General features: G+C 29.7%; 1 protein-coding gene across 1 annotated transcript in view; it reads left to right on the top strand.

The window, feature by feature from the left end:
• The window catches only part of LOC111681426 (gamma-tubulin complex component 4 homolog), a 60,832-nt gene that overhangs the window by 33,760 nt on the left and 13,598 nt on the right, over positions 1-13,474 (top strand). The window contains exon 6 of the mRNA XM_046946497.1: positions 3,570-3,943. Coding sequence (XP_046802453.1) covers positions 3,570-3,943 — 374 coding nt within the window. The remainder of the gene's footprint in view (positions 1-3,569; positions 3,944-13,474) is intronic.

Genomic DNA, 13,474 nt, shown 5'->3' with positions numbered 1-13,474 from the left:
TCGAATTGTGCTGAAACGAATTGCGTTGTCCGAAACTAAAGTTTGTGGAATACCAAATCTATCGAACACGGTTTCTAACTTGGTTTTTCTAGCTGTTGAGGTTGTTGCGAGAATTTCTAGCCATTTTGTACCTTTCATTGGACCATTTGGTGTTTCCCACGACTCAAGAAACATCTTAGTGGTTAATTTGGCGGCACCGGCACATTAACTGCAGTTTTTTTTTACCAAATCCTCAAAACTGGCGAAGTCCGTCCTTGTCCAAGATATCGTACAGACTGCATACCAAATTTACATTTTTCTATTTCAAGTGTAAAACCAAAATATGTTATTCTTTCTAGAACACGAGTTAAATTTGCATTGTTGCTTGCTTCGTTAGTGTCTGACACAAATATATCGTCCATGTATGTAGCAACTCCGTCAGTATCATCGACCATAGTATGCGTGTTGATAGTGAGCATCTTCTTCAACTTCGACTTGTAAAATGCTTCGGAAATGTCAATATGACTGCAGATTTTACCATATCCGATTTTTGCAAATATGTCTTCAGGCAGTGGGAATTGGTTTGGTTGGAGTGCATCATTTAAAACTGTTGAGTAATCCGCACAGATTTTGACGTTGGCCTCCTTATTTTTTATAGCGACAATGGGTGTCGCCCAGTCAGAATATTCAACGGTTGAACTCTTCGTCTACTGCATAAGCGACTGATCGTTTTGGGTTTAACACTTTGCTTAAGATGAAGCTTAACTTAAATTTTTCTATGAAATCTATTCCAAGATTGATGTCATCCCAGTTTTAACAACATTTTGAAAACAAATATGAACATGAATTGTATATCACCTATGCTATTAACAAAAATTTCTTTGACAGAAGCTTTATCACGATTGAATTCAGAAAAGTTACTTATCTTATTTGGCTGCTTGCTGGGGAAAAAGTCACAAAAACCTTCCTTGTGTCCAATTCGTGCGCATTGCCTCCTACACTTGTGATTTTTGTATTGGCAATTTTTCATATAATGCATTCCGCCACATGCCCAACTTGGTGTACGTGGAGTGCTTGATGATCTGCTAGCAGATTTACCACTTCCAACTTGTTCTTGATGAGAGCTTATTGGTTGATTTTTGACACAGACTGTTTTACAGAATTTACAGCAGTCTTTTAGCATTTGACTTTAGATTTATGAACATTTGACACTCGGCTATAAGTTTGTCAATTCCATTGATTTTGCCGTCATTTAGTTTTGACAAAAGACGTGTGATAATTTCTTTATAGTGTGATGACCTCAACCTAAGTATATAAATTAAGCTTTTGAACTCATCCGCTGATATTTTAGACAATTCAAAACCTTCACAAAGTTTCTTAACTTTGCTTCCATAAATAGTTAAATCTTCTGCGTCATTTTTCTCCAGCTGAAGACAAAGGCTGCTCATATCTGTTGTACCATGATTCAAAATAAACTCCTAAATTTGCATCGTTAAAAAAATTCTGTGATTTCAGTTGAGAGATCAAATGTTATATTATTTTAGGTTATGGTTCTATCCTCTTTTTTCTGCAAAAGCTGTTGAAGCATTGCATCGTAATTTTCAAAAGCTTTGTTAATGTTTCAAGGCATTTGTCCGTCATCTTGAATTTTTTCGCAATTTTTTTTATTTTAAATGTCTTTCTTTGAAAAAACTCGGGAAAAAATTACAGTTGGAATGTGTTGCAAATGTTTCCCCTTTTTATGAAAAACCTCGTCGCTTGCTGTGTTTTAATGATAAAAACAAAAGGAATCAATCAAAATTATATTTACTTAATTCATTAAAATTATTGTATTAAATACGCTTTAAAAATACTATAAAATATAAACTTCTTAAATGCATCACCGTTAGAGCTCTTTTGACTTCTTGTTGAAAAATTAATTTTCGTTTTAATATGACATTTATAAAAACAGTGATGCAAACAATGAATAAAATATAATTAAAATTAATTTTCTTATTAATTCCGTTCATATTTATATTTACCAACAAATAAATTAAATAAATTTTGGTTGTCTCTTAAAAAAAATATTGGTTGCTAAATAACAGTTATTCATAACAATTGGTTACGGCGTCCTAATTTATATAAATCTTATAATAATAGGTAAAAGGCCCTTAAATAAAATAAAATAAATATGAATTGGTAAAAACTAACGCAACATCTTAATGCATAACTTTAAAATGAATCTTTTATCTTGGAAACTAATAGAACTAGATTCTTAAAATTTCATTTGAACAATTTGGGGGAAGTGGGAATTAGTTTGGTTTGGACTATCGGACTTTCATCAGGGGTGGCTTGGTACCCCTTATGAATTAAATAAAAAATGTATATCTGTGATACTATAGAAGCTAGAATCTTCAAATTTTACATGAAGAACTTTGACATTCAAGAGAACATTTAGAGAAAAATGGGCGGGTTTTCAATTGGGGGATTGATTAATTAAATACAATACAATATTATTCTCATTTTTCATAGCTTACATCCTTATTAGCATTCGAAAAAAATGGCGAACAGCACACTAGGTACAGCTAGTTTTAATAAAAAATGTATAGCATATCCGTAATTTCTTTGTAAGAGGAGTCATTTCAGACATTAAACGTTATTGTTATAATAGGGTGACGACTATAAATATTTTATAAAAAATTTTGAAAATTGTATATATCTCAAATTTTAAAGTGCTCTACAAAAGACAGACGATTAGAAAATGTAAAACTGAGTAAGCAGTCATACCACATAAATAATGTTCTTTCGTATGTATATGGTTTGGTTTGTGTGTGAATATGTTGTTGTATGGTTATTCTAAAAAAATTAAAGTTTTAGTCGACTACTTGAATAAAAAAGAAGTTGTAAATTTTTAAGCCATAGAAAAAGGATACTTTTCTAAAGGACTGAGTCCCGCCGAATCCTGCGAGATTTGGGATATAGTGTCGGATTCGGATTCTGCGCTCTTAATTCTTTATAAACGTCTAAATTAGTCTCGGGGTTTCGGCTTTTTTCATGTTTTGCCGTCCTGTGTTTTTAAAGGAAATTTTACATAGTTTTAGTTAATTTTTATATTTACTACACTATTGTGTAGAAAGTATGGCTTCGTGTTGACTTTCATAAAACACATAAATATTTTTCCCACAATTCCTTTAATCGGCTCATAATCACTGAATCTGTCCGTCTGTGGCACACACACGAAGTCTATTGTATATGTGTAACTTTGGACTGGCGTACATAAAACCGGATGTTTCGAATAGGAATTTTAAGGTTATAATTATGTTAAATATAAAATTCAACACAACAATTTGTAATCAAGGCCCCATTCGTCAAATTCTATAAGATTCGGTCAATATTTGACCATATGCCCAGTAAAAACCCTCTTTATAAAAATAATTTTTCATAAAAAAGTTTGTTAAATATATCGAACAAAATTTCATAATTGATGTGGGGGTCATATGGAATATATTTGTTTTTTTATTTATTTTTTTTAAGTGTCTTGGTCATGACCAAACGAACCATAAAATATGATTCTTAGTCTCAACAAAATGTATTGTATTTTTTAAATTTAGGAAGTAGCCAGCAACTATACTGATATTTGGCGATATGAGATATGTTACGAATTACTTCCACATTATTTGTCATCCAGTTGGGCGGAAAAAGTTCTGTTTATTGGTCAAACCGTTCTTATATTTAAAGTAGATGCTAATAAATTAAACAAAAATGCTCAAATATGGAATAAAAGTGAAAGTAATATCGTTAGTAGAGAGCAATCGCTATGGAATGAAACGGAGCATATTTATTTCGCAAAAATTCAAGCTTTACAAAATGATTCGGAATTGAATATTTCACACTATGATCGAGTTATAGATGAAATAAAGAACTATGTCACTTCTCGACTTTCGGAAATTGCTGTTAACCAAGCAGACCTAGTCCAACAACTAAAGTAAGTATACATATTTCGTAAAATTATATTATTTTATGTATGTATTAGGAAGATCGATAATTAAACTTTTTCAAAAACCGGGTTTCGGGATTATCGGAATGGCATATTCAAACAACCGGTTTTCGGTTTATCATTTTAAGAAATATTATTTCGAAGTTAGAGTTTAAACTTTTTTAAAATTTTCGGAATAGGATATAAAAAGTACGTCCCGAGAGTTAAAAGGAAATAGGAAATGCTTTAAAGTTTTCGATATTTGCTAAAATAAAATTTTAATTCTTTTAATACAAAACTTAAAATTTTAGGTATAACACTAGTTTATTGTTTATTTACACGAAGAAAAAGCAAGTATAGGATATGCAGTTTTTCCTTTCAAATTTAGTACTCAAACATTTACATGTTACTATTAAAAATGTATATTTATTTGGTTGTAAATGGTTTAAAAAACTCGATTTGCCGCGGAAAGATTTTGCACTAAAATAACCAAAGAAAAAGATTTTCGTTATTAGAACACTACTGAATACAGCCTAATTTTGGTAATAACCCTAATAAATATATATAAAAGTGTATATTTTTGTACATAATATTTCTTTAAAAAATAGTTTAATAATTGTAATATACAGAAAATAAAGTAGAAAACCCGGTTTTTTAATAAAAACCTGGATTATTCGATAACCGGTAATAGGCAATTTAAACCAAACCTAACAACGTATTTATCCTGTCTGTTCTGTTAATTTTTTTCTAATACACTAAATATTTATTCTTTGAGTTTTAATACAATTATTACTTAATATTAATAATACAATATTAAATTTAAAAATATGTACTTAACAAATACCTCAAAGATTTAATTATTATTTGTATTTAAACATTAGATAACAATTTTTTAAATATTATTTCTATCATAATTAGGCAGCTAATTTCCCGTCAATTTAAATTACGTTTAATTTAACTTACATCAAAATAATTTTATTTTGTAAAATCAAAAATAATTCTTGTATATTACTAAATAATTTTGTTACGAAAAAAATTTGTTACTTTCGTATATGTATATTACATAGTGTGCTCCAAAAATGTGAAACTATATCATACAAAAAATTAGGCTAATAGGATAACGTTAAAAGGTGTCGCAAAGGCTCTGAAGTTTCCAAGTGCATTTAGAAGGGGAAAATATGATTATACCCTACACCACTTTAGTGGGGACGGTATAAGGAGTGAGATCGAAAAATTCTTAACACACGTTTTTCATTACATTTTTCAACCAAAGTATTATTTGATATTTTTTTTTTGATCAAGTTGCCTTTGAAAAACATGTCAGTTATTATGAGTGACCAGAAAAAAGTGCGTACTGAAATTATTAAATATTTTCAACTAAACCCAACTTGGTCTTACAAAAAGTTGGCCAAGCATACAAAGGTCTGCCGTCAAACTGTTTCCAATGTTATTAAACAGTACCGGGAGAACTTGTCAGTTGATAAAAAACCTGGTTCAGGTAGAAGGAATGGTCCACATGATGTTTCTAAAGCCAAAAAAATAGAACGCATTTTCAAAAGAGCTCCCAACACACCCGGTAGGAAAGCAGCTCGGTTAGCTCAGTGCTCGGACTATTTGGTACGAAAAGTTAAAGCTAATGCAGGTTTAAAAACATACAAGGCTCAAAAAGTTCCTGACAGGAACGCTGCTAAAAATTTAGAGGCCAAAAACAGAGCACGGAAATTGAAGTCAAGTTTTATAAAAAAATATTCTTGCTGCATAATGGATGACGAAACGTATGTTCTGGCAGATTTTTCGCAACTTCCAGGTCAAAAGTTTTATGTTGCTGATGCTCGAGGGAATGTTGAAGAAAAGTTTAGGACCCAAAAGCAGACAAAATTTCCCAGAAAGTTCTTGGTATGGCAAGCAATATGCAGTTGCGGCAAAAGAAGCCAATCATTTGTTACAACGGGTTCTATAAATACCGAAATTTACATCAAGGAATGTTTACAAAAAAGGCTGCTTCCATTCATAAGACTTCATAATGTGTCCACTTATTTTTGGCCTGACTTGGCATCCTGTCACTATGGTAAACAAGCCCTTGAGTGGTACAAGAACAATAATGTGGTATTTGTACCAAGAGAGGCAAATCCTCCAAACTGCCCGGAGCTAAGGCCAGTGGAGAGATATTGGGCTCTTGTTGAAAGAGAATTGAAGAGTACAAAAAAGGTGTCCAAAAGTGTGGTAGATTTTAAACGGAGATGGACTACATCTTCGAGCAAAGTGACAGAAAGCACTATAAAAACGTTAATGGAAGGGTTTCCGAAAAGGGTTCAAAATTTCATCACTAGTGATTAAAACTATAAAAATATTTTTTTTTGTAAATTGTAATAATAATTTGAATCAAATAAAAAAAAATAAAGCTGTAAGTTTAGTGGTTTCTTTTTTATAAACATATATGTATGTTAAGAATTTTTCGATCTCACTCCTTATATGAGCTGATGTTTGTAACATACAAAAATATCCTATACCCTTAAAGTATACCAATCGGTTTAGAATCATTTTCTGAGTCGATTAAGAAATGATCTATTATGTCAACAAAAGTTAACAAAACTTAGTTTTATAGAACTTTAAATGACACTACCGATTTTTGTAATGATCGGGCTTCATTTGACCTAGCACCCATACAAACTCCCCTTCACTTACAAACACTAATAACTCTTTTAAATTCTAAATTAATAACATTAATATGTAATTCTACATTAATAATACGCCCGACGAGAAAACTCTTAAAACTTCCGGAAAAGAAGAAAGAATAATTTTAAGATCCAGTGGACTAATGCCGTCTAAATAGCAGGAATAACTAAGAAATGAACAGTCAATTGTAAGCAGTTCTTTGGGCAGATTTAAAGCTATAGTAAAAATTTGAAAGAATGTACAAAAACAACGCGTAGAAAATCTGAAGACATGTTTCAAATTCGTCCATGTCCTCGGAAAATTTTGAAAGCGGTTCAAATGAAAGAGTTTGCACAGTTTATCGTATGAAAAAGTCATGTCCATTCACTTTTTATTTATTTTATTTAACAACCGGTTATTGCCTATAGGTTGCAAATTTCTACTTTACAATTATTCTTTTATGACAAAATGAGTAATTATAAAAAGAAAAATTAACAAGTTAGAGTACTATATTCGGCTGTGCCGAATATTAAATACCCTCCACCAGCTACTTCTATGTTATTTCTTTTCTAATTGATCAAATATTTGTAGAAATAAGTTTTCTCATGTCTTTAATAGAAACAATCCCAAAAGTTAAATCTATTACAATTCCATGATCTATTGAACATTTAAATTTAGTAATTTGCATGTATGTATGTGTGTGAAAGATTTAGAGATTTTCAAAATACAAATACATATATAATTTTGTTCTACACAAAATTTTGTTCAACACAAATCTTTAAATACGGTTAAAGCGCTTTTAGGGGCTGGACCTAATATAGGAGAAATGGAAGTATACAAAACTAATATTTTTGCCAAATTATGTATCAATAGCTTAATTTGGTAATAAGTAATGGGTGTTTAAGAGATCGTAAAATGCCTTTGTATGGGACTAATGTCCAATAATGTATAAAAAGACAAAATTTCAGATTTAGTGTCAGTGTCTATATCATTACTTGGTAATAAATATTGTGAATCTAAGTGATTTTCCGGACATAGTATGAGAGCTATGACCAAATATGGACCGATCGTAAAACAATTTTATAGTGAATTTATGTGTATAAGAGCAATATTTTTGCTAAATGTATGGATATCAATATTTGGTTATGAGTTATGTGCGTTTTTTTCTGATTTTCGGAAGAGAACCTTGTATGTGTGTTTTTCTAAGAGGGACCTTATGTGGGAGCTATGATCAATTATGGACCGATCGGAAAAACATTTCACAATATTATTTCTCTGTATATGAGCAACACTTGTGCCAAACTTTATATGGATATCTTAATTTAGTAATGAGTTATGTGCGTTTTAGTTATTTTCGGGAGGGGACTTTGTATGGGAGCTATGACCAGTTATAGACCGATGGAAAAACATTTCTTAGTAATATTTTTGTGTATATGATCAATACTTGTACCAAATTTTATATGTATGTCTTAATTAAGTAATGAGTTATACGTGTTTAAGTGTTCTTCGGAAGGGGAACTTGTATGGGAGCAATGACCAATTATGGACAGATTGGAAAAAGATTTCATGGTATTATTTCTTTATGTGAGCACAATGCTTGCAACAAATTTTATATGGATATCTTAACTTAGTAATGAATTATGTGCGTTTAAGTTATTTTCGGGAAGGGACCTTGTATGGGAGCTATGACCAATTATGGACCGATCCAAAAAAACTTTCATTGTAATACTTCTGTATATAATAGCAATACTTGTACCAAATTTTATATCGATATCTTTAGTAATGAGTTATGCGCGTTTAAGTGATTTTCGGGAGGCGACCTTGTATGGGAGCTATGACCAATTATGGATCGATCCAAAGAAACTTTAATGCTTATATTTCTGTATATAAAAGCAATACTTGTACCAAATTTTATATCGATGCCTTAATTTTGTAATGAGTTATGCGCGTTTAAAAGATTTTCGGTAGGGGACCTTGTATGGGAGCTATGACCAAATATGGACCGATCGAAAAAATATTTCATTGTAATATTTCTGTATACAAGAGCAATACTTGTACCAAACTTTATATCGATATCTTAATTTAGTAATGAGTTATGTGTGTTTAACTGATTTTCGGGAAGGGACCTTGTGTGGGAGCTACTACCAATTATGGACCGATCCAAGAAAGCCTTCATTGTAATATTTCTGTATATAAGAGCAATACTTGTACCAAATTTTATATCGATATTTTATTTTAGTAATGAGTTATGCGCGTTTAAGTGATTTTCGGGAGGGGACCTTGTACGGGAGCTATGACCAATTAAGGACCCATCCAAAAAATTTTTCCTCTGAATAAATTCTATTGTCATAAAATTTTAATTTCTAAAATTTTGTGAAGATATCAACATTACGGCGGAAGTTATTAACAAAAAACCAAATTTCCGGGAATATGTACTATTGTGGACCGATTCTGGCGATTTTACGCAGAGATTAATCTCTTGTGTGGAAACGAATGTATGTCGATTTTTATGGAATCATCTTGCATAGATTTCGAGAAAATTACATCAGAATGTGTAAAAAATGCTTATTTTTTCGAGGTTGTTTCAAATTTTGATTCATAACTTTTCCCGATGTGAACCGATTTTTCCCATTTTCAATACCAAACAACTTAGGAAAACGAAGAACATTTTGGTTGAATTTGGTTAAATTCTATTTCTTCGTTTTATCGTGAGCGTGTTTTACACAGACAGACGAACAGACGGAAATTTGATAAGGACCCAGAATATATATACTTTGTTGGGTCTCAGATGAATATTTCTTGGTGTTACACACGGAATGACAAAGTTATATATGCCCTCTATCACCACTGATGGTGGTGGAGGGTATAAAAAAATAAAAAACTATATAAATGTACAGTATTGATCATAAATAAATTCCTACATAAATTTCAATCAATCAAATATAATTTAAAAAAGGCGAAACAGGTTTAATTAAAGAAAAGTATATGTAAAAGTCATAAACATTCTCAAAAATGAAAAAGAACCAATCAATATGTCATACAGCAGCTATATGGCAAACTAATGAAAAATTAGAACTCGAACCTTAAAAAAACATGCTATTGGATTAGAATCTTAAAGCTCGGGGCTTCCAATATGCAACGAATACTTGAAGGAATAAGTACACAGAAAAAAATAATATATAACTGGAATGAATTTTGTAATAAATTGAATAATTCGAAAATGACTTTTTCCCAAACCATTCCCATTCAAAATAATAAAAGTTCATAGAATTTATTAATTTGTACATTTTTGGAATTTTTACTTTTTTCTTCAATATTCATGAACAAATTGCTAACAAAGTCTATTATCTAATAATCTGTTTCCATATTTAGTAGATTATAATCCTTTATTCGCGAATTTTGTTTATTAAAAAATTTTTAATTGAAATGCTGAAAAACAATATGTCAAACAAGAAAACATCTGCAAACATAGTTAGGTTAATATCTAGTCTTCAAAAAATCTCGCCAATTACGCCTAATGTTCATCGATTTTGATCTAAAAACCATAAAGAAATAAAAATGCTTCTAGAAAATTCCAAACATTTTTTTGCAAATAGAAAATAAAAATATATTTGAAATATTTTAAGTCGAAACTTTGAAAATAATAAAAATTAAAATATTCGTACAATTTAGGAAATTATTCCTTAATATTATTAACTTTTATCAATGAAAACAGTTCATAACATTTAGGATGATATTTTTTCTGTGTAGTTCAAAGTAGTTTTTCTGGCTCAAAACGTCAAATATCACTGGATATATATTTTATATCCAAGACTTAGTACGGACGAAGTAATACATTTTCGTCGTAAGGACATCTCAGAATGCAGAGTTTTGGTGTGGTGTGCCATATCCTAATATGACATTGTCAAATTTGGACATTAATATTTTACAATTTGAAAACTTATTTCGAACCATAATGTGGATATACTAACAAGCAAATTCTCCAACTTATACTGAAGAGTTGTAAAACAATGATTTCGTAAACAAGTTGTATAAATTTGAAATTGCCCTTTGTATTATCCGGCTCTTTATATGATGAAAAATGGGAAACTTATTAGAAAAGTATACCAAAATGAAAGCAAATTTATACAATCGATTTTTAAAAAACCGAAATAGGATTATCTGGAGGATAAAATCACTAGATTTTATTAACGCTCAATCGAAACTGTTAAGGACATTCTCGCGTCCCATTTTATTTGAATATAAAATATATAACATTTATCGATTTATTGCAAGATTCCGCTCAGTTACTTTAGAATATAAAAATTCTTTATGCAAGAAATCCATATTTTATTATGGACAAAGAAAAAAATAATTTCTTTTGAAAAAACAAAAAAATCACTTATTTGTTCACATAATTAATAGCAAAAATATGGCCTTTAAACGTCCATAATTTTGTAATCCTCCAATATTTAGTTTACAAGATATTTTCGTTCAAAGTTGACAAAATGTAACTCCTTATTTTAGTGATTCGCAGTGTATATGCCCCATTAACTGAATTAAAAGTCCATAATTAACTTAAATTATACCAAATACCAATATAGCGATTAAATTCGACACAAACAATACTGATTAAAAGTTAAATCTCTCTGTCAACCTTTATGAGGTCTATAATTGACCCTACCCCTCATATAAGGTCCCCTTCAAAAAATTACTATATGATCTTGCTTCAAAATGCTAGTATAGCAACATAAACAAGTTTTATCGAAACTAAAATTTCTTTGCTAAATTTTATAAGGATCGGTGTATGATTAACTTTAAATTATAAGATTCTCTTTAGAAAATAGTTTTGAACCCCAAAAACTGGATGTACTATGAAGAGATTTTTCTTCACCGGCAACGATATAGAGCAATTCGCTGAATTGTTATCTATAGGTTGCTGAAAATGTTCTATGGGCAGTGATTAATTAGCAAAAGAACTAACTACCAAATAATAAAAACTAACGGGTCATTACCGAAAATATATACAGTGGTTAGTAAAAGCAAAAAATTATGACCAGGGCAAGGATTTCTATGTAAATGCTTGTTTGTAGTCAGTAACTAAAAATAACTTTTAACTCGTTTTCTTTTCGAATCAAATAATTTGCTACAAAATGTCATCGATTTGTGTTTGCATATTTTATTATAAATGCAAAAATTGCATATTCGCTTTAAATTGCACATATTTTGCATATTTCCAACATTTTTATAGCATATTTTTTAATTTTTCTAAAACAAATTGTTTTGTTTTTTCTGTATTTCATATTTTTACAACAAATTTGGTATTTACATATTTTGACTTTTTTAAATATATATCAACAAATTTCGATTTAACAACAAAACACTAGGTTCTATGAAATACAATTTTCGATAGTTTTATTTAATTTTTAAAACTATAATAGTGTTTTTTGTTTGTATTAATTATTGTAATATATACTATTTAATGTTGTTTCTTAGTCTTTATATTTGTCAAAAACTTAAGATCTTAATACGATTAATATGTGCATGAAAATCCTTGCCCTGATTATGACGAATTACAGTCGCAACAGTGAGCCAAAAATAAGAAATTTAAATACAAAAAAATGGAAAATTTAAACAAAAATAATAATGTTAGTGATTATTATACGGTGAACAGAGGCTTAAAAAAAGTAAAAATAAATATGAATTAAATACACAGAATTTATTTGAATTGTCAAAAACTAAAGCATTTTTTTTTTCATAAACGTATTTAAACAAATTGTAAACATATATTATTATAGCCGGATCACATTTAAGAGTCATAAAAGCCTTAAAGAGCATTATTTGATTCTTTGAAATTCTGTTCCATGGATATTTTACGCCTTTTAGTTTTTTATTTCATAATGTGAACCGATCTACAATGATTTAAAATTGTTATGTTGTGTTTCAGGCCAGGAAATTGAGTTGATTTATTGCGGACCATGACTGAAGTATTTTTACCAAATTTTCACAGTAGTGATTTAGATGTCCGATCCTTTGATATTCAATTCAGATTCATCGGGAACATAATATTTTCTCATTGGGTTCATAGCCAGTATTAGCGGATCAGATATGAAAAACTTTACTATGAGAAAATTTAGAGAACTTACAATTGTGTAATTGATAAATGCGTGTAACTTAATCATTAGTTGTACTTTTTAATACTATAATTTCACTTTCTAATAATTTTCAAAAAATAACATAAAAATTACTTCAGATGTAGTGAATTTGAAAATAAATAAAAATAACACCTCCTATGACAAGCATATGTTAAAATCATCACTTCTTCAGGTATTTTCCAGTACTTCTATGAAGTAAATTCTACTTAATTTTCGCTTCTTTTAAATAAAGTCTAAAAGAAATATTTTATAAAAAGGTCTCATTTTTAAAGTAAAAACCTTAACTACTTTTTTGTGAACAAATTTTTTTAGCTACCTTTTCTTTTTTATATTCATAGATTCATTTGATATTAATGATTATACCAAACTCTGATATTAATACAAAATATTGCAATGTAAAACGTGTTTAAATATATTTTTTAATAATTTTCATTGATATACCCTCCACCACCATCAGTGGCGATAGAGGGTATATATAAGTTTGTCATTCCGTTTGTAACACTGAGAAATATTCATCTTAGACCCTACAAAGTATATATATTCTTGATCCTTATGAAATTCTGAGTGGATCTAGATATGTCCGTCTATCTGTAAAAAAACGCTCACATTAAAATGAAGCAATGGAACTCATTGCTTCGTAATATTCATTGTTATTCACTGTTATCCTAAGCAGTTTGGTATTGAAAACCAGCAAGATCGGTGAAATAGTTTCAGAGTTATGAGTAAAAATTTAAGACATCCTCGAAAAAAT

This window comes from Lucilia cuprina, chromosome 2, assembly GCF_022045245.1.
Source record: "Lucilia cuprina isolate Lc7/37 chromosome 2, ASM2204524v1, whole genome shotgun sequence".
Taxonomy (NCBI): Eukaryota; Metazoa; Arthropoda; class Insecta; order Diptera; family Calliphoridae; genus Lucilia; species Lucilia cuprina.
Note: the sequence above shows the minus strand (reverse complement) of the source record. Positions and strands in the feature narration are given on the sequence as shown.